General features: G+C 35.5%; 1 protein-coding gene across 1 annotated transcript in view; it reads left to right on the top strand.

The window, feature by feature from the left end:
* Window positions 1-23,297, top strand: part of LAMA2 (laminin subunit alpha 2) — a 637,137-nt gene that overhangs the window by 361,230 nt on the left and 252,610 nt on the right. The window contains exons 13-16 of the mRNA XM_055114116.2: window positions 4,030-4,131; window positions 5,918-6,129; window positions 14,502-14,613; window positions 20,921-21,034. Coding sequence (XP_054970091.2) covers window positions 4,030-4,131; window positions 5,918-6,129; window positions 14,502-14,613; window positions 20,921-21,034 — 540 coding nt within the window. The remainder of the gene's footprint in view (window positions 1-4,029; window positions 4,132-5,917; window positions 6,130-14,501; window positions 14,614-20,920; window positions 21,035-23,297) is intronic.

Raw genomic sequence — 23,297 nt, forward strand, 5'->3', positions numbered from 1 at the left:
GGACAGAAAATAATAATTTTTTTCATAAATAACCAGAATCACTTACTGATGGGATGTGGTACCTTTGGGGTAGTATATACCTTCTCAAACTTGAGTATCAGATTGGATAATGCTATCCTTATTTCCTTTTCCACATTGACTTTTGTGCAGTTCTTGCTTTTAATTACAGTCTCCTCTGAAAACCTTTCTTAATAAAGATATAAAGTGGCCTAAAGTACAAGTAAGCAAAAACATGGCTCAAAATGTTGAGAACATTCTTAAATGGAATATAGCATGTTCTAAGGTTTCAACATGTGAACCACCTTGAATTAGTTATTGCAGTGCCCAACAGATATTTAGTATTGCTGTGTTTCCTTCAAATGTTTACAATATTCCACTGTGCCTTTGTGAGTTCACTGCAGCACCCTGGGGCACCTCTACACACAGTTTGTGAACACAGGGGTAGATAGATCCTAGAGGCATTGAAACTACACGGAAACTTGAATGATGTTAGGGATCCCAGAGCCACTGGGGAATCTTCATTAGGGAAGTGCAACAACATATGGAATAGCTCATTAAACTTTCCCTATCAAAAAAACTGAAGTCAGAGAGATGAATTCAGATGCTTGATGAGAACCTCCTTGGTAATGGATTTGAAGGAGAGAGTAAACGTTACGATACTGAAGGGATTCTAAGAGAGTGCAGAAGCGAGGGCAAGGAGGCACGAAACAAAGGTGGCACCTGGAACATGGAGGAGTGGACAGATGGAGAAGAGGCAGATAATTCTTTATCTAAAGCAAGAGGAAAGGACAACGTATACTCAGAATATTCTCAAAGCTTTTTCCCTGAATAATAGCATCTTTCAGAAAAGAAGTCTTGTAACTGACTCATTGCAAAGTCTCTTACACAATGGTATGTACTCTTTGGGGAAGACACAACTGGAAACAATACCAGGAAAAGCTTGATTTTACAGCTTATGGAAAGATTGTGGAGTTGAAGGAAAAATAGAAGGAAAGAAATTTTAAAAAGAATAAGTTAATATTCCTAGAGGTGCATCCTCTAAATTGCAGAGTGATATCTTAAGCAATCCTTTTAAGAATTACTTAAGTGCCTGAGCATGGTGGCTCACACCTGTAATCCCAGCACTTTGGGAGACAGAGGTGAGTAGATTGCTTGAGGTTAGGAGTTCAAGACCAGCCTGGCCAACATGGCGAAATCCCATCTCTACAAAAAATACAAAAAATTATGCAGTCATGATGGCACACACCTGTAGTCCCAGATACTCGGGAGGCTGAGGCACAAGAACTGCTTGAGCCTGGGAGGAGGAGGTTGCAGTGAGCTAAGATTGTGCCACTCCACATCAGCCTGAATGACAGAGCAAGACTCTAGGTCAAAAAATAAAGAAAGAAAGAATTACTTAAGTAAGTACTTGACTAACTGGTTATATAAATGTGATCATAAACGCATACCTTTAGGGTAAATGAAAAAGACATTGATTCTAATATTGTCTAAATGGGTAACTGTGGCTTGGGAAAAAAACATCTAGTAACAGTATCCTGAAAATTTTTTAAATGGTCCGTGTTTCACACAACTTAAATGGAAGTAAAACAGCTTCACTCATGACAATTTTCAGGCAATTCAAAATACGTTGTAATAATGGCAAACGTGAGTATCAGAGATACACAAAAGAGTTTAGAAAAAAATCATTTTATGAAATATGAGCTAAAACAATGTTTTACTATTATCGCTATTATTATTAGCCCTCAGCAGAATAGGGTAAATTATTTCTATTCCTTAGTTCATGTTTTATATTATCGCTGACCTGCATGAGGAGCCCCTATTTTTCTGCATATTTATTTGTTCCTCTTTTCCCCCTTCCCACCTCTAATTCCTCTCTCATAGTATTTTAGTTTATGTCAGGGATCCCCAACTCCTGGGCTATACAGGTCTGTGGCCTGTTAAGAATTGGGCCGCACAACAGGAGGTAAGCATCAGGCAAGGGAGCATCACTGCCTGAGCTCTACCCCTGTCAGATCAGTGGTGGTATCAGATTCTCACAGGAGCAGGAACCTTATTGTGAACTGCGCATGCGAGGGATCTAGGCTGCACGCTCCTTATGAGAATCTAATGCCCGATGATCTGATGTGGAACAGTTTTATCCCAAAACCCCTCCTCTGTGTCCATGGAAAAATTGTCTTCCACGAAACCCATGCCTGATGCCAAAAAGGTGGGGAGTGCTGCAAGTTTCCATTATATGTGACTTTATTATAAATAGGTATGAAAAACACATTAGCAAATCAAGTATCATAGGTGATCTTTTTCTACTTCATCTATAGTCGTAACAGCTTTGACATTCAAATTACACACACTTTGACTCTTTATTGACAAAATGGAAAATTATCCTTAATTCAAAATGTATTTTATTTGAGCATATATGGTGATTTCATATGTTAAGTTGATATTTTTCTTTCCTTTTTAGAGAAGCCATATTCAAGAAAAATAGCATGTAATTCAAATTTTAAATAATCAAAATAGATTTGAAAGCTCAAAATTTTGGAACATTATAGGCCTATGTCCCAATATTCTTCCCAAACCTCCTTTCAAACGTATTTATTAATTTAGAAAATTCTAAATAGTTCAGTCCTTTTTTGAAATATATACAACATAAAACTTTTTTTTCTCCTGCCTTTCTAGAATCCTTTTATTGAGAAAATGTGTAGCTGATCTGAAGAAGCATGCTGTGTGAAATTTTGAATGTTTATCTTAATAGAACCTAAAATCTTCTACATGGGTTCACCCCTCATTACTCACCATAATGCCAAGTGCTGTAGTCCAGGCAGATATTTATTATTTTATATGTGAAAAGACATTCGAATAAGGCCATTTCTCAGTGGATTAGGGGAATCAGAGTTTTCTGAATTTAAGTTCCTTATAGAGCCCCATGTAATGAGCTCTTAGAAGACATTGCAGAGCTGCAATTTAAAATCCTGTTTAATCAGCCATAGCGAGCTATGTGCCATTCTCTGTGGAACACTAAGAGGAATCAGGGTTCCTCCTCCTCCATCCAGTACATTCCTAACCAGGAATTGCTGTCTGGTCAGGGTTGGACGTGAAAGGCCATAGAGAGCCAACTCTGCGAAGCCAAGTCTCTGCATGTCAGCACAGAGCAAGCAGCAGAATACAGATCATCAGCTTTGTTTTATGAATATCTCTATTTACAGTGCTGGAGTGGAATTTTAAAAAAAGGATTGCAGCATTTGCATTGAATCTGTCACTCACAACTTCAATTTTGATTCCTGTCCTATAAATGATCTTGCTTTCCTATTTTTTTCTGAATTTCTACAAGGTGACTGTCAATGTCAGAAAATGTAAACCTCAAGTGTACATTGCATGGGGCTTGGCATGTATATTAGAAAGAAAGAAGTTTGCTTAATGAAAAGAGGATAATATTTATTCAAACTAAGCCTATTAAATTGCACAGAGGAAAGTATACCTTCTTTGGCTGTTTTGTTTGAATTTTAATATAAAATAAAATTTGCTGCTAACCTTTTGTTTTTCTTTGACCAATAACATTTCTCAGCTTAGTGTATGGGCTATGTAAAGGGCCTGTCAAATGGAGGGATGTCTTTGTTGAAAGAATCCAGACTCACAGAAAGTGAGTGACTTTCTGGTCAGATGGTTAGAACTCTCCCAATTTTGACAAAGATCGTTCTCTGTTTGGGATTTGTAAAGCTCAAACTGTAGACTAAGAAGATGACAGGAGGATCTGCTGTTTGGCTTCATGGAACTTAACCTATTTCAGCAAGCCTGCAATACTGGGGAAAATAATACATATATTTATGTTTATGTCAGGCTTGCAGTTGATGGGTAAGGTTCATAAAAGGTTACTCCTAAATAAATGCCTATCATTCCCACTCCGTACTCCAGTGATTTCTGCTTCTTGCAAATACTGCCCTATAGAACAATAAAATTCGTATACAACAATAAGTAAAATATGATTTAATAGCCCATCTCCTATCCCGTAATGATTATGCATCTTCTGTCTTGTAGCTCCCAGCAGTAGGAGGACAGTTGACATTTACCATATCATATGACCTTGAAGAAGAGGAAGAAGATACAGAACATGTTCTCCAGCTTATGATTATCTTAGAGGTAGAGTACTGAGAGCATGTTCACCCGTGTTACTTCCTGATGTTACTTAAGGTTACCAATACTGTATTTTTTACCTGCCTGGTTTGACACTGACTTACAGGACTACTAAAAAAAAATATACCTTAGGAGTTTTTTGTGCCACTCTTTTGTTTTACTCTGAGACATATCTAGAAGATTGAGTATATTTGTTGGGTTTGAATGATAAAGGAGAACTTTAGACCAGACTTGAAATTAAATTTCAAACATAAGGACCATATTTCCAAAATATAAATATTATGAATGTGTTTAGGTACATGCTAATTTACATGGTTGTGTTTTTCCTGTTTTCTCTTGCTTCCAGATAGATTTTATTGTCTACTCCCTTGTTTATATTAGATAAAATAAAATGAAACAGGAAACTTGTTTATTTAGCTATAGTTAAATCTTGACTTCAGAATCCTGTTTTAGGTAAGAAAGGTACAGGAGAAACTGCTTTCAAGATTTGAAGGGCCATAGGCAACTTCAAAATGCTCGAAGCCTGAAGTTTCCTTAGAGGCTGTCTGCCACCCTTTCTTATCATATCCATTCTTTCCAATAATGTATCTCCTCCCCTTGACACTGATACGTATTCAGAGGCACACACATACATGCATGTTCATTATTCCAAATGGGTAGATGTTAAGTTAGCACCAGGCTCTGTTGTTTTCTGTCTTGAAACTTTCATACATGTGAATCTATGACAAAATGAAAAATTCTTTTCTCAAAATGGACATTTTCCAGTATTGGATGAAGTGGTCTGCTCTCTCTCTCTCTCTCTCTCTATATATATATATGGCAACTAGATGTATACTTTGGAATTCCTTTAAGATGGAAAGAGTTCTCTGAATGTAAAGTGTTGACTGAAATTATTTAGCATTCATTTGAATGAACAAGAAGGATTACCTAAGTGTCATAGGTCATTCAATACACTCCTTAGATGCCATTGTCCTATTTTGAGAATTAGACTGCAGTCTTTTTTATTGTTTGTTTTTCCCCATGTAGTAAGTTCCTTTAAAATAATAGCTTAATTCAGTTTTAAGTTTCTTTCCCTATTGTTCTACACAACCCACATCCATCTATATTTGAAATATGTAAGTTTCGTGCACTTTTGTCAATTCAAGGTGTTTGTAATCACATATATGTTTATGAGTTGTCAGGTAGCTGTTATTTTAGTTAACAGGGAACTAAGGTCATGCCAAACCAAGAAGCATATGCTTCATAATGCATTTGGCTAAGGCTAATATTGAAATTGCATTGCCTTCCCTTCATGTATACCACAAATATATTCCCTGAATGACAGGGAAAGCCAACCTGAAAATAAAAGTCTACTAAGGCCGGGTGTGGTGGCTCATGCCTGTAATCCCAGCACTTTGGGAGGCTGAGGCAGGTGGATCACCTGATGTCAGGAGTTTGAGACCAGACTGGCCAACATGGCAAAACCCCCGCCTCTTCTACAAATACGAAAAATTAGCCGGGCTTGGTGGCAGGTGCCTGTAATCTCAGCTATTATGGAGGCTGAGGCATGTGAATCGCTTGAACCTGGGAGGCAGAGGTGGCAGTGAGCCGAGATCGCGCCGTTGCACTCCAGTCTGGGGGATAAAGCGAGACTCTGTCTCCAAAAAAAATAAATAAATAAATAAAAAATAAACATAAATTTTTAAAGTTAAAAGTCTATTGAGGGTGGAGGATCCAAATATAGATATGTTTGACACTTTTGTACCCTCTTTTCAGTTTTACCCTTTTTTATTTCTTTTTTTTCCCCCTTTAGGGTAATGACTTGAGCATCAGCACAGCCCAAGATGAGGTGTACCTGCACCCATCTGAAGAACATACTAATGTATTGTTACTTAAAGAAGAATCATTTACCATACATGGCACACATTTTCCAGTCAGTAGAAAGGAATTTATGACAGTGCTTGCGAATTTGAAGAGAGTCCTCCTACAAATCACATACAGCTTTGGGATGGATGCCATCTTCAGGTAAAATCAAGAACTGCAGCTCCAACGTTCACACATTTACTTTGGGGCCAAGGTGCAGGAGCCGCCCCAGGAGTGAATTTTTTAAGGCACCTAGGATTTGCTGTCTTCAAAGAGCAGATAAGAATGGAGCCCTAGTTTTCTGAAAGATTTTTCTCCTAAACCTTTACAGTTTTAAATATGCAGAATAAATTTGTCTCGGTTTTTATTATTATTGATGATTCTTTCACAATTGTCAGAACATGTGATCAATAACGATTCCTATATTGAGAAATGTTATATTGGAAAATAAAGTCTCCTTTATGATGACTCATAGCGTGGGAAGCTAAAAAGATATAAATTCCAGGGCACCCCTATTTGGAAAGTGGTTTTTAAAATATTTCCTTCCAGTAGTTGTTAACTAGTTTCTGGCTTAATAGTATATAGATTGTAATAAGAAAAGTAAGTCTTTTCATTTAAGTAACCACCCATCTCACTATAAAACACTTTAAGACTATAACAGCCATATGGTATAAAGGAAAGAATATGAACTTTGGAGCCAAACTGAATAGAAATTCAATAAGCTTTATTGCTTATTGTATGTGTGACCTTTGGCAAGTGATTAAGCCTTGAGGAACGTTTCTTTTCAGTGTAAAGTGGATATACTACTGCCTATTTTTCAGGGTCTTTGTTAACATGATATGTGATCATTAGGAAAGTACTCATCACCTAGAACACTTTCAGTTTTTTCTTGTTCTCCCCGCCCCCTTTTTTTTAAAAGAGTGAACTACCTGACTTGAACCAAATATGCTCGTGTCTGATTAACTGCTGTAGGTGGCTTTGTTTTTTTATTTTTAAAATAATGACATTTTTATCTGACAGAATTTTAACTTCAACTGTGTCTGAATGAGCTCTTTACGCTTCTCGTTTTCTACTCTAATAATAAATAACACAAGATGTCATAGGAACTTCCTTCTAAATCAGGTTAAGTTAGACATTCAAATGTGACCCCAGCCTGACAACCCAGTATACCTTTAATGAAAGCAATGTCTCCAATATTGGAGTTTTTATTGCTGACACCACCACCTCTCACCTCCCTGTCCCTCATCATTTCCCTGTGGTGCCTAGTTTGCCTTTCACTGGTAATATTTCAACTTAGTCTAATCATCATTACCATTTCCCAAAGGAGAGAACTGCAGAATCGTAAACAGAACCATTGCCAAACAATGTACCTCTTTTGCATAGGCAATTCTTCTAGAAGCTGGGTTAAAATGCCATGGAGATGAGAAGCAGCACTTAGGAATTAATTATGTTTTTCACATTTAGCAAATAGAGATTGTCATGATGTTTAAACAGTACAAAGAGATGAGTCCTCTAGCTTTCAAAATGAATGACAACCAAATTGACAAAAAAAGTGGCTGGGGGGCTTATATATTTTTGTCAGCATTGCTTTTCAGGCTAGTTAATACAAAGACATTTCCCCCTGATTTATGTTGGACAGTTTCAGTGTCTACCCGTCTTAAAATCACTGGTTTCATTTGCAGTCTTCTGAGGTTTCGCCATACAGGAGGAATGCATTCACAGCGCGGCTCTGTGAAATGACACAAGAGCTAATCCAAGTAGGTGGCTACTTTCTGTCACCTACATTACCTAAAGCACTGTGGTTCAATAAGTAAAAGCCAATGTCAAATTTGAAACTCCTACCCACTCAGGTGAGCTGAAAGTCGGCATGAATCTGGAGTCAGTCAGTAAGCTTGTTATATTTTATCTTTGATCTACTAGTAGATTGAGTCATATTTGTAAAACATCACTTGAATTGATTTCAACTTGTCTTGCACAGTAGGCTTTCGACTTGGTATACTGTTTGTGTGCAAGCACAAGTAAATTGAAGCTCAACAAAAATTCATATTTAGACTTATTTACAGTGGATTTACTCCCGTGGCAGTTCTTTCAGCAAATGGGCTTAGGTTCCTCCAGTTAGTTATATGATTAGATGGAATTGTATAACAGAAGGAGAACTGGACTGCGGGTCAAGGATTTTGACTTTTGTTTTCAACTCAGCTATTTAATAGTTGTAAACATAAGTATGGCTTTGACCTCTTTGGACTTCAATCACTTCATCTGTAAAATAAGGAGGAGGACAATTGCTCTGCCAGCTTCAAAAGGTCACCGCAAGAATTGAATTAGAGAGCTGCAAAAGCACTTGGCTAGTGGTAACCCAGCACACAAATATGAAGCATTTCTATCTTATCTACTTCATCCCAAAGGATCACATTTTCTCCAAATACCATTAAGACTTAGAGACCTCTAAAGAAATGCACATACTGGCATTTCCATACATATGACAGTTCTTACTATCATTTTTATCCAGAATGCTGAGACCCATTCGATAAAATTAATTTATTTTCTTCTTGCTGTCTTCACTAGGAAGATGAAGGCACAAGTAGAAAACTTTTCATTCTTCTTTTAAGAATATAAGAGAAATCAACCTAACTGAACTGTGCATCTTTCACCTTTAAATTCTCTAAGACTTGTATTTAGTAACATCCTTGGTCTTTAAATCAAGAAAGGCTTTTATGAAGCACCTATATTAGATATAGAACTCTGCACAAAGTGTATTTTCCTCTAACTTTACAGTAGACATTAGTAGAGTTCACCAAATTTCCAATCTCATCTATAGGGGATATTGCATTTCTCTAATCCTGGAGGGTAGATGTGTCACATGACTTGGTTTAGCCAATGAAATGTGGTAGAAATGATGTATTTTTTTTTTCCTGAGGTAAACATTGAATTTCCAATGTGAGACTCTCTGCAGCTTACTCAGCAACCAGAAGATTAAAAAACAGCCTGGGGCCGGGCACGGTGGCTCATGCCTGTAATCCCAGCAATTTGGGAGGCTGAGGCAGGTGGATCACGAGGTCAGGAGTTCGAGACCAGCCTCACCAACATGGTGAAACCCCATCTCTACTAAAAATACCAAAATTAGCCAGACATGGTGGCACGTGTCAGTAATCCCAGCTACTCAGGAGGCTGAGGCAGTAGAATCGCTTGAACCCGGGATGTGGAGGTTGCAGTGAGCCAAGATCGCATCATTGCCCTCCAGCCTGGGTGACAGAGGGAGACTCTGTCTCAAAAAAAAAAAAAAAAAAAAAAAGCCTGGAATACTGATTTAGCACACAGAGGTCAGCTGCCCTAACAGTCACCCACGCCTGTAGATGATTTTACATGAGTAAGCCTTTGTTTTCTGTTAAGGCATTGAGATTTTGGAGTTGTTACCACAGCATAACCGAGTCCATTGTGACTTCATCATGATATAACTCATGAGTATTGCTTGAAAATAAATACAGAATCTTTTCAAGGCAAGATATTTTTACACAACTTTTAGGGTAAATTTTGGGGTTTGGGATCAAAAAAGATTATACAGAATTTATATAATAAATAATCTAGAAAAATTCCTTTGTAAACAAAGGAGTCTTTGATAATCATAGAAATAGTATTGATAGGTACACAGTATACCTCTGCCTTCTGAAGTTAATGATTTGGGTAACTACATTTTGAAGACATTTTACTGATAACACTAGGACTTAAAAAGATTTTTGCAGCTCACTTGGCATCCGGCTATTGGTAAGAGGTTCAGCCAACATTTTACCCTACCTTTCCTTCCCATTATCTTTGACTACCTCCCAATGCTATTCCATAAGTGTTGTATTCGTTCAGTCTGCAAATATTTACTGAGCACCTTCCATGATTATCTCTGTAAATCTCAGTTCCTCTTGTATACAATGGCAGAAACAATGTCTAAATTTCAATTGGCAATTAAGTGAAAACATAATGTATGTTAAGCACCTGAAATAGTATCTAACATATGTTGGGAGGCAATGCAGGGTAACAAGGAGATCTTTGGTTTTGGAGTCATGCTTGGGTTTGAATCTATGCTGTACCCTTTGCTAATGGTATTATGTTGGACAAGGCTCTTTACTCCTCTGAGCCTCAGATTCTTCATTTGTAAATGTGAATAGACATGGGTTGTTACATTGTTTATTGATACTTAAATGAAATGTCTTTCCAGCCTGTATCATGGTGCACAGAAAATAGACAGTAAGTAGTAACTATTAAAAAGCAGTCATTCTAGGCTAGGCTATAAGGATACAAAGGTGGACAAATGATCATTCAGTTCAAAGAAGGCATTGTACAGTAGAGAAGACAGATATACATATACATACTGTACATTTATGATAATATAAATAGTGCAGAAGAAGTGTGCACAGTGCATATAAATAGTGCAGAAGAAGTGTGCACAGTGCATACTGGTAGAACTAAGAAGGAAGCAATGAATTCTTGTGTTAGCATTTAATACACTTTTAATAAATGGCTGCAAAAGTATCAGTTTCTGTCAGTTACTGCTCTTACTCGATGTGGGATTGAAAATGTTTAAAGAAAATATCTTGCTATATATATATAAAACAAATTATATAGCAAATATATATATATATAGTGGGTAGAAAAAAGACAATTGTAACATCAAGGGTATTTTTGTTGTTTTAAAGTGTCATGTTTTGTGCTGGTTGTTTTAGTGTAATATAGCATATCTTACTCTGGTGGGAAATGTAGTAAAACAAAAATATTGAGAACAATCTTTAAGGCAGCACCAAGACAAAGTTTCTGAAATAGTTCCAATATTATTCAAAGTGGCTTGTATAATTATGTCCTCTCTCTTCATCCATCATCTTTTCTGTATTTTCAAGGCATAAAAATAAGAAGGAATAGTCAGCTAAAGCATTTGACTTAGTTGACAATTCTTGATAGCTCGTGCATCTCCAAAATTTAGTACTATATTATTGCCAACATTATGTATTTAAACGAATGCAGCTTGATATCAAGAAAATGACCATACTGAAGGGAAAAAAAAAATAAACTGCAGCCTTCTTCATGAGTAACACTTGAAACTGTTAAACACATTAAAATCCCATTTAACAAATAGCAGAACCTAATGAACATTGGGATTGCTCAGTGAATACTAATGTGGAATATTACTGGGAAAGATGTTTGAGTGTTGAAGTTTCTCATAGCTCAAAATGGTTACACAGATTAAGGAGAGGAACATCTGTTGTTCAAAAGACAAATGAAATTTGTCAGTTCACTGAAAATATTTTTGTTTTTGTATCTTTTTAAAAACTGTTTCTTAAAGTAGGCAACTGCTCATTCTTCTATTTTGAAATTTCCAGAACTCTTTATTTAAGTTTTGCATGTCAATTTTATATCAGAAATTCTTGGACTGTATCTAGATACAGTTAATCAATCTGCTGTTTAGTAAATTGTGGTGATCTATTGTATGATAATCAACTAGTGTATCAACCATGAAACCATCTAATTCTGAAATTAAAATGATCAGAATTACAGGTTTATCAAGTGACAGTCCATTAATTCCAGGCAGTTAGATTTCACAATACATTCAGGCGAGTTCTGGTCTCTGGCCTCAAGTTCTAATGATAACAGTTTCCATTTATCTTCTATGTCAAATCAAACAAGTAATTTGTCTTTTACTTATCTGATTTTATTCATCTGAAATGTGGCTAGTAGTCTTTATTGTATCCTTTGCCATGGAGTTTGTTAGTCATTGTTTGTAATAGAACTGTTTTCCATTCATCTATTCATTTATTATTTAAGTATTTAGTCAATTACTTTTGTATACATTTATCTGTCTATCTACCCATCCGTCCATCCATCCATCCATCCATCCATTCATCAATTCACCCATTCAACAAAAGTCTACTGAACATGTATGGAGATGATCATCCTGCATATGTAGATGGCAAGATAGGTTTCTGTTCTCAGGGAGTAGCCCATAAGCTCATGCCAACATAAGTACTGTCTTTAGTAACTCTTCAAAACCCCGTTGTGTTAAGGAGACTTATCAGGCCCAGAAATTCTGTTTCTAGATATATATCCAAAAGAATTGAAAATAGGTATTATGTGTTCATGAATATGAATAGCAATATTATTTATGATAGCTCAAAGGTAGAAACAATCCAAATATTCATCAACTGATGAATGAATAAACAAAATGTGGCATGTACATGCAGTGAACATTAGTCATTAAAAGGAATGAAATACTGATACATGCTGCAATGAAGTTATCTAGAATAGGTAACTTCATAGCAACAAAAGCAGATTGTTAGCTTACAGGGGTTAGAGGAAGAGGGGAATAGAGAATGACTGCCTAATGGATTCTGGGTTTTCTTTTGGGCTGATAAAATGTCTTAGAATTAGATATATGTCGTAGTTGCACAACATTGTAAATGTACTAAATCACAGAATTGTACAATTTATTTTTCAAATTTGAAATAGGTTTGAAAATTTTCATCCTACCCCAAATGTCAAAGTTCCTCTCTTTGTACAACTTGAAATGCTTAATTTTATATGATGTGAATTTCATCTAAACTAATGACAAGAAAAGTAAATGCCTGTGACACTGCGTTTTTCATTGACAGGGTTCCTCGGTGAAGGGGGAAAAAAGCATTTAATGATTTTCAAATGACACATGTAACCTAAACACTATAGGACAGTGATATTTGCCTAATCTAGAACCTTCTACCAGGTTGTCCAAGATGTGCCCCTAGAGAATATAGCACTCAATTAATAGTGTAGGATGAGTTTATTTACAGGTAAAGATAATTGGCTTGTGTTTAGAGGGTGCCATCTAGCACTCAGCAGCCAGGATGATTCCATCCAACTGCCTATATTTGGTGATTTCAGGGTTAATTTCCTTTTCTGCTTCCTGATCGTATATGAGCTCATACATATTCAAAAGTACTGTCAAGTGTCTAGGATTAGCAAAGTGGGGGTAAAAGCAATGAAAATTTTAGAAATCTATTGCTGAAAAGCTTACAATTTGGATAAAGATCATCACTTTTGAAGATACGTTTACACCTTGTAATGAGCCTTTTAGCTTTGCTCTCTGGCTTGATTCCCAAATTCCCAGCATTGATTCCCAAATCTAACAAGTTATTTGGTAATTGTGAATCACTGATCAACAAAAATCTACCATCACTCCTGAGAAAGGAACTGAAAATGCAGGCCATAGCAAGAATCAGTTGCTTCTTTCTTATGGTTACAAGATGCCATATCATATGCTATAAAATGTCTATCGGTAATTTTTAAAACTGTGATTATTATGAGTCAATAGTAGTCATTTAATTATGTGCTCTTAGAGTTTATTTAAAATTTATTTTCATGCAATAAAATGATTTGGAGATACAAATAGTGAAAAGTATATTTCTTGTAATGTTCTTGTAGTAATTTTTATTTGGTTTCAACAGTCAACGAAAATAGGTTAATAAAATGTCTAGTATTTCATAATAACCTACTATGTGTTACATATTATACCAAGAAGTTTATATTCATTTCCTTTTAAATCAAGCTCATGGTGTATGGACTATTATATTATCTCCATTGTATAGAAGAAAAAATTGAGGCCTAGAAAGAATAAGTTATTTTCTTCTAGGCCACAAGGCTGGTAAATATCAGAGACAGGATATAAATCTTGGTCTATTTGACTCACAAAACTGTATTCTTAATAATTAAGCTTTTACAATGTCCTTTTACACAAAAATAGGAAAAGCAAGTAAGATACCAATAACATTTATTTAAAATGTGAATGCATAGTAAGAAAAGAATATGTGTGTGACAGCATTTTTTTCCAATTTTCCATTTGGCCAAACCAGCTTTTCTCTAAAATAATGAGTTATGCCAAATCACTCTGCTAAAATCACCAGATTGTACAAAAGTACCAATAAAATGAAGGCCATAGGTACAGAGAACAATGGATTTAATTTAGGCCAAAAACAAATTCCAGAGACCATTCTAAGTCAGTCAACTGAGCACTTTGAGAAAGTTTAGCTTATACCAACTACAAACAAGCAGGTTTATCTCTAAGAAAAAGAAAACAAAATTGTTTCCATCTTTCATTTCAATTTAAAAGCTAAGATGGAATATCAATATTGCCTACTTCTGCTTTCCTTGTTTAAGCACTAAAAGAAATCAAGCAGTCATTGGAATGTTTTCTTTTTTAAAAGACCCTTTAACTATATGATTTTAAAAATGTCTATCTCCAAAAAATGAAAATCAAAACACATAGCCAAGAGCCAAGAGACGAGGAAGAACATTCTCATATCTTTTCAGCATTTGGAGGTGGTGGTGATTGTGAGCACTTTAGACTGAGCCAACTTGACCTAATATGACAAAGGACCAGAGCTTTTGGTTATGGTATTCATCAGCTTCCTTTCTCAGCATGCATAATTGGCTTATATTTAGGTCATTGTTGCTGTACGATTCCTACAGCTGTATAATACCTAAGAACTTTACTTATTCACCATCTCTTTTTTCCTCTGCCATAGGTTGAGCTCTGTTAACCTTGAATCCGCTGTCTCCTATCCTACTGATGGAAGCATTGCAGCAGCTGTAGAAGTGTGTCAGTGCCCACCAGGGTATACTGGCTCCTCTTGTGAAGTAAGCTTGCAAGAATGTATCCTTAGTGCTTTCAAAGTTCCCTCAACATTGCTTTCAATAACCTATTCTAATAAGAGCTGTTTTTTTTTTTCTATCAATAATTACACAAATAATGTGTATCACTTAAAAACAAAACTTGAATATCTACCAAAAGCTGTGGCTTTCAATTAGAGTATTAACCACATAATTTCATTTTGTAACTCTTTCTCTTTGAGATATTTTGCCTATAACTGAAAATCTGATGTTTCTGTCTTTGCTACATATTTGATCTGTTGTATGCTGGATGGTAGCAGAATAGCACTTCAAAATATTTTCTCTTCATTTTCATCATAATGTTATCCAAAATTTAGCACTCTATTTTTTTTTTACTTTTCTCTCATTTTTTAATTCTGTATCACACTTTTCCTCTACTTCATTTCTAAGAATACAACCAAATCACAATCATCTGAAGCATACAATCTTCAGAATGTCAAGAATATAATATATGGAAAAAATACCTTGATATAGAAAACTGCCTACAGGTCTTTGATTTGTTTAGCACCTAATGTTTGAGATATTTATTGTTGTCTCAATATCCTAGATTTATAATAAGATTAATGGTTCTTACTTAATACCGCAGTGTGTCATCCTAAGGTAACAATTTTTATTTGCTTCTGTGTATTTTCTTTTAGGCTGTGTGAAAACTGGTTTTACTTGAAACCTGGTCAAAAAATGTGAACACTATTTCCTTGACAGAGCGCATGGCTAGCAGATAAATAGGAGCTTAGTTTCTTTAAAATGGTGCCTTTAAGGAATCATTTGAGTGTACTGAGATGTTCCACTTCAGAACACTACCTCACTATGCCATTTATAGAAATACTCTAGGCATTGCTTTGTCAGTTCTCTCGTACTTTTAAAATAATGCATACATCTAGAGATACGCATTATAGTCATATTCATGACAGCTGTGTTTCCTTTAACTGAGCTCAGATTCACCTTTCTAGAAATAAAACTAGATATAACTTATAGAAGTACTTGCTTTTCCAAAATTCATGTAGATGAGAGAAAAATAATTATGGATATCAATTAGCTATGTCAACCCAAATTTGATTTTACATATAAAATACACAATGTATTTGATGAAACAAGAGCCTTTTGCTCTTGATTCCAAACTATTTGAACTTTTAAGATCCTCTCTCAATTGGCATAATAAATAACTTAATTCTACTCTTGTTTTAAGGCTTGTTTCCACATACTTTGTTCTCATCCTTTGCATTATCTTTTATACAAATCCTAAGTGCCCACTGAATATAAAATTACTTGAATATTACAATTGCTTAATTGCCTATGCTTTTAGTCTCTTCCTTCTCTCCTTCAAAAATATTTTCAATACATTCTAGATATGTTTGATAAATTCTGTAAATTTACCTGTATAAATTATTAATAAGTACATACAACATAATCCCTGTCCTTATGGAGCTAACAATCTGTTTAGGGAGACAATAAATATCTATGAAAAATGGGATCTCAGCACTATATAATTAAGGGAGAGGTATGTGCTACAGAACATACATGCAATAATCATTCAGAGGGATGAGCTACTGCAGTGGAGAGAGATGTAAAGTGTCCTGGAGTGGAGAAATCTTAAATTGGATGCTAAATAATGGTAACAGATAGATAGAAGCATTTGAGTGTGAAAAAAAAAGGAGAGATAATAAAAGCTTCCTGTATCTGTCACACAATAATTGTTTGATAAATAAAATTACTTTGTAATCCATAAAAGAACTTAATTGAATCAAGAGACAATGAATTTTGGAACTTTGGATTTTCTCTCTGACTTCTTCATTTCTTCTACTCTCTAAAATTCATTTTTTCCTTATCAAAACTTTCTGTCCCTAAATTCACTATTATTCAGTCCTATCCTTTCATTATTTCATTTGCTTTTCAATTAAGTGTAGTTTGTAAGGCCAGTCATTCTAGCCTTGTTATCACTAATATCCTGGGATCCCTTAAAAGCTGAGTAAACGCCAAAGACCATTAATGTCTTAATTCCAGCTTGCTGAGAACCTCTAGCCAAAAAAGGATCAAATGACTCCATTGTAGACATTCTCTTTTACTTCATTTGGGGCCACAGTGTTGATTCAGGATCTTTTTTCTCATTTCTACTTGACTTCTTATGAAGTGTTCTGCAGTTAAATCTTTCAAAAATTTTCTTCCTTTCATAGATCTGTCATCATAGATTTCACTTGACAGATGAGACAGGGGATATACTATTAAAAAGAGTTTTATGCAATCTCAGTTTCTTCTTCCATGAAATGGAAATAATATTAACCACCTCATAGAATTGTTTGTTTGTTCATACTTTCATTTAGCTGACTAGTATTTGATGAGTGTGTATTTTGAGACAAACAAGACCCTACACATGGAAAATAGTGCCATTAACAATACAGATATTGTCCCTGTCCCCAAGGACGTTGCACTGAGTGGTGGCATTAACGATATGCCAGAAAGCAAATATAAATAAATGTGACAAATTCTATGAAGGAAATAAACAGGGTGAAATAAACAGGGTTCTATGATAAAGTTACTGCAAGTGGTTGTATGAAGGTTAGAAAGTCTACTTTGTAAAAGTTTGTCAGGAAAGGCTTCCTGAGGTGGTGACAGCTAAATCGAGTGTTGAAGAATGAGAGGGACAACAATGTAAAACCAGCTGCTAAGGAAGCAGCATAGATCGTGGAGTCTGTAAGGACTGGAAAGAAGGAGCGTGGCTGGAGCTTTGTAAGCAAGGGGAAAAGTGGGACAAGATGTGATTGGAAAAGCAAGGCCATGAGGAGATTTGCACATATGATAAGAAATGAGCATTTTATTCTCATGGCATGGAACATCATTACAAGCCTTTCAGCAGAGTAGTGGAGTAGTGTAATGATATGATTTACATTTTTGGGTTTTGGGGTGTTTTTTGTTGTTTGAGACAGGGTCTTGCTCTGTCACCTAGGCTGGAGTGCAGTGATGCTGTCATAGCTTGCTGCAGCCTCAAACTCCTGAGCTCAAGTGATCCTCCTGCCTCAGCCTTCTGAGTAGCTGGGACTACAGGTGTATACCACCATGCCCAGCTATTTTGTTTGTTTTAGTAGAGACAAGATCTCAATATGTTGCATAGGCTGATCTCGAACTCCTGAGCTCAAGCAATCCTCCCACCTCAGCCTCCCAAAGTTCTGGGGTTACAGGCATGAGCCAACGCACCCAGCCTGAGCCAATGCACCCAGCCTGAGTTACATTTTTTTGAAGAAGGCATTATGGCTACAGTAGGAAGAATGTATCTTAGGAGGGCATGAATAATAGGAAGGAGAAGGGTTAATATGTAGTTGCAGTGGAACACAGCAATGACAGTAGTTGCTGTTAGGATCATGGCAGGGAATATAAAAAGAGTTAGCATATTCTATATATATTTTGATAGTAGAACAAATAGGACTTACTGATTCAAGACTGTATGTCAGGGGAGAGATTAAAGAAATAAAGAGTTTAAGAATGAGTCATAGATGAGCAGTTTGAACGATTGATCAGTTGGTTGTGGTGTCATTTACTGAGCTGAGGAATAGTTGGTGTGTGGGGGGAGAGGGGGGCATGGAATCCATAGTCCAGTTTAGAAATTTTCAATTTGAAAAGGCTGTGAAGTATAAATGTCAATGTGTATTTATAATATTCAGGTCTTAAATTCAGCATGTCTGTCTGGTCTAGAGATATGTTTTTGGAAGGCATCATAAACTATGGAACTGAATAAAATTACCCAGGAGAAAGTGCAATTGATTTAAAAAAGAGAGAAAAATAGCCCAGCCCAAGCCCTGAGGAGCTCCTGACGTTAAGAAGCAGGGTCAAAGCAGAGGAGACAGCAAAGAAATATGCTAGAAATTTGGGAAGTGTGATGTCATGGAAGTTGAGAAAAGAAATTGTGGGAGGAAAAGGAGTCAGCTAGGCCCAAGGCTGATGAAAGGTTGGATAAAATGCAATTGCAGAATTGTCCATCGAATTTGGCTGCATGGAATTTGGTGACAAGGACAAGAGCAGTTTTAATCGAGAGGTGGTGACACAAAACAGATTAGAATGGAATGAAGTGTGAAAAAGAGGTGAGGAATATAATACTTGTTAAGAGTAGTGTTACTGAAAAGAAAAACATAGATGACTAGAAAAGTTATATGAGGCTAAGAGGACAGTTTTGTCATTTGTGTTTTGTTTATTTTTGATGGAGACCCTAGATCATATTTTTTTGTGCTGATAGTAATGACCCAGTAGAAGGGAAAGTTATTACTAATCCATCAGAGAGAGTGAATATTGAGAAGACAACAGATGCTGGAATCAGATGACAAGTGGAGTAATATTCCTTTAGGAGGAAGGACCCCACATTCCCCACATCACTTGTTTGGAATGGGAATATGGCAACAAGGTTTGGAGATATATGCTTAGATCTCTGGACTTGTTAGTGCAAAGGCAGCTTTAATTTTTTTCTGTGAGTAATAAGTTAAAATCACTGGCTAAAAGAGAGGTGTAAGGAGTTGGGAAGTTTGAAGAAAGAAGACGTGGTATGAGTACTGCATTTGCAGAGTATTAAAACAAAACAAAAAAACTTATTAAGGAAAACTTCATGAATATCTGTCTGAAAACAGTAGATTAGTTCTCTCCCTTTTCTCAACATCCTTAATTTCTACCCCCTTATGAATATGTAGCTTCACCAGCTTTTAAAAATGTATATTACAGAAGGAAATCACTTCTATAATGAATCTAGGGAGGCAAAAAATTTAATGGGGAGAAATGGGAAGGGATTTAATTGGGAGAAATGGAAATGGAACAGGATAGAAATTTGACAATTTTGGGTTGGTTGTGGGGGTTGAAAAATGAGAACACATGGACACAGGGAGGGGAACATTATACACTGGGGCCTGTCGGGGGTGGGGGACTAGGGGAAGGATAGCATTAGGAGAAATATCTAATGTAGATGATGGGTTGATGGGTTCAGGAAACCACCATGGCACGTGTATACCTATGTAACAAACCTGCACGTTCTGCACATGTATCCCAGAACTTAAAGTATAATAATAATTTTGAAAAGAAATTTGACACTTTTTTTGGTACTGTTCAAATTAAGGGGAAAGTTCATTTTATTTTATTTTCAGATATGAAGTATCAGTACATAAATTTTTTTATGTGTTCGTTATTGATGTTCAAATTTGAGATTCCTCATATCCTGAGGCAGAAGGAACATTTCCACGGACGCATAACACAATTCTATATCCTTTATTACTTCAGTGGTTTCTCTTCTGTTTCCTTTTTCAACTGGAAAAGAAGAGCTTTTCATGATATATGATGTTGTACTCGACCATCCAGAAATATAGTAAATAACCCACAAGATGCAATTTCACTGGAGGGTGATCATAAGCTCTTAGAGGGCAGCAGTATTTGCCTCATGCTTATTTTGCATCTCATCCACTTTGTAGTAATCCCCACAGATGGAAAACTTAGTTAAGGATGATGGGGAACTTAGAGCAGGCACTGACACAGGGAATCTAAGACTCAAATACCCTGTTTTAATCAGAATTCAGTTTTTATATAATAAAGTGTTTCACATTTTAAATGAGGAATGAAAAATACAAGCAAAGTTATAGAAGAATGCCATAAAATAAGCTATCAAGAATGTGAGAAATAAATCATAAACTTTTTGTGTAAATTTGAGAAAGCATAATAGGATGGAGGAAATTTAGCATGAAATGCATGAATTATATATGTGTAGAAATTAGCTGTGTATGTGGTCAAATATAAGTGTGGGTGCTGCCTTTCTTCCAAATCATGTCAAAGATTTTCTGGAAATGATGACGTTAAGGGCAATTAGTATATGGGCAAGTGAACACATTCCAGAGAATCAAAATTGCTTGGGATGACATCGGGTACTCTCTTAGGCTAAGACTATATGATGAGTCCTTTTATATCAGCTGCCTTTTTTTACAGTACTTTTTCTTCTATTTTCCTGTCTGTGCTTTTTTCTTTGAGACTGTCGCGTTTCAATTCTTTATATCTCTGCTTTATTTTACCATTTCAGAAGAAACACCAAGCTAATGCTTCCTCTAATCTCATACCTGCCAATAACACTAAGGTCAGTGCAAAGCCCCAATGTCAGGAGGAATAGCTCTGTTGCAATGTTTCAATAATGGCAATGCTTTGACAAGCACATTTGATGAGTTTCCTACCTGTTATTTTCTATTATCAGAAAACAAACACAAACAAAAACACCTTTTTGTTTTAATCTCCAAGATTGACTAAAGCCTTATCTTTCTCTCAGTCTTGTTGGCCTAGGCACAGGCGAGTTAACGGCACTATTTTTGGTGGCATCTGTAAGCCATGTCAGTGCTTTGGTCATGCGGAGTCCTGTGATGACGTCACTGGAGAATGCCTGGTAAGTGCTCTCTTCTTTGGGGATGCTGATTGACAAGGCTGAAATCACCTCAACAGATGCTGCAATTCAGCTACTACCCTGAGGACCTTAAACACTTGAGTCAAGAAGTGCTTTGACAAAGATCTTTGTATTGAACTGAATTGGAACTGAGAATGCTCTTTCATATGTGATCTCCCTAATAAGTATGAGGAAGTGTTTATTCATATTAAATCAAGAATTAAATTAGAATCAGATATATTTTTATAAGGCATAACTTATGATTGGAAGTATAACTATCATGAATATATATGGTTTCACTTTCTTCCATAAATCTATGAAAAGTACAGTGTACTTTTAAAATAGAAAATAATTTATATCCCCATAATATGAAAAGTGTAAAATATAACCTTTATAGTAAACATAATTAAGTTTTCTTCATGTTGAAAATGAAAACATACTACATATTTTTATTTAAAATGTTCAGAATTTAACTAAATACATAGTGTCATTTGTAGATTAAAAATAAAAACAATATGTAATACATATTCACCAGAGCTGCTTCTCCTTTGCAATTAAGTCTAAGCTTTAACCAGAAAATAGGCTTTACAAAGTGCAAAGCACTTTCCATCCTGCTAAGAAACCTTAGGATTGGAGAATTACACTGAATAGACCATTCTGATTAACTCAAGGGCACATTAGTTTTATATTGTGTGACATGGCATGAAGCTTGAAACAACACTTCTCTTAGTCTTGCAGAAACACAATTTAAAATGGTGCCAATTTAGGAGGATATTATACTCTCATTTCCCTGAAGAATTTAAGGTAGACTCTGTTACCTGTAATTCTTAATGTTCTGTCTTTCTCTTGCTCATTTTCCCCCATTTCTCATCTACTTAAAAGCTTCTGGGAAAAATCCAAAATGAAAATTCAGGGCTTTTGTTTCAGTGTAATTTGGCATTTAGGTTTATTGATGCTCTTTCCCTTTTCTCTATATAAGATTTTGTTTAATTGCATTGCATTATGAAGCATGAGAGCCTTAATTTGTGGATCAGTAGATTTTTGAAATGACATTTTTATGAATAGAAAGACTAAGTGATTTTCATTTTAATTATGCCATAAGTCTTTTAAAATGTACTTTGGGAAAAATATTGGGTTACCTTTAAACACTTCACTAACATGCAGTAGGAAATAACACTCAGCCCAAAACTGACATGGAATTGTTTTACTTACCCTAAGAAGACAAAAATAAGTATGTCATAATACCAAACTCATAATGTTCCATATAGTCATATTTCATGTTGAATTCATTAGGATAAAATCAAATCAAATTTTCATGCTGAATTCATTAGGATGAAAGCAAATTAGTCCATTTGTTGATGTGATATTTCTAAAACTAGAAGCCTTTTTTAACTAATAAAACAGTGTCATTCAGCATAATTTTGAGAGAAGGAAGGGAGAGAACAGACCCTACTAATGTTGCCTAGTTTACTGATTTTGTTTCATGAGCAGGGAGATAGGAGGTCTCCTTCAAATAACAGAGCGATCTTGAGGAAACAGTGGATATCTTGATGATAAAGACAGAATCTGGTGTTTCCTGAATTTTCCATCATAGCTAGTAAATAGGTGATCATGTAGGATATACTGACTTTCAAGTGCCCTTTCTCCAAAATTGTATTGATAACTAAGTGCTGATATTCCATTTTGAGTATATGGGTTCTGATACAATACACAAAGAGGAGAATATTTGAATGTTGCTCATCGAGGGCATTCTTACTGCTCAGTTGACCCTGCATTTTAGCTTCTTGTTTATTTTTCGTGGTTTTTACCCAGCATTAAGTAGCATGGTTTTTAGCATGAAAAATAAATTTATAAATTTATAAAGCTTAACTTGCTTTAAAATTTGATTATAAATTATCTGAAAAATATTTTTGGCACCAGAACAAAATCTAAACTTCTGCAATAGTGTAGGTCTATATTTAAAAGACATTTTAACTCAAAGTACATTTGAAGTAAGCCAGGAAGTATTCAATGTCACATGGGAAGATTTCATGCTTGCTTGTTCTCATAGTTCTTGTGATATGTAATGTTAGCAAAATTTTGTAAAGCACTTTCGCAACAGGACACCTGTAAAAATAACCAATCCATCAGAGTGAAGCTTCCATCTTTTTTTTTTTTTATTTCCATTATATAGGTTGTCTGATGCAGTTTTCTGGTTTCCACTACAAAAATACTTGAGTTTTAAGATGATTTTTATTGGATGAAACGTGACATTAGAAAATGTAAG

Source organism: Pan paniscus, chromosome 5 (genome assembly GCF_029289425.2).
Source record: "Pan paniscus chromosome 5, NHGRI_mPanPan1-v2.0_pri, whole genome shotgun sequence".
Classification (NCBI taxonomy): Eukaryota; Metazoa; Chordata; class Mammalia; order Primates; family Hominidae; genus Pan; species Pan paniscus.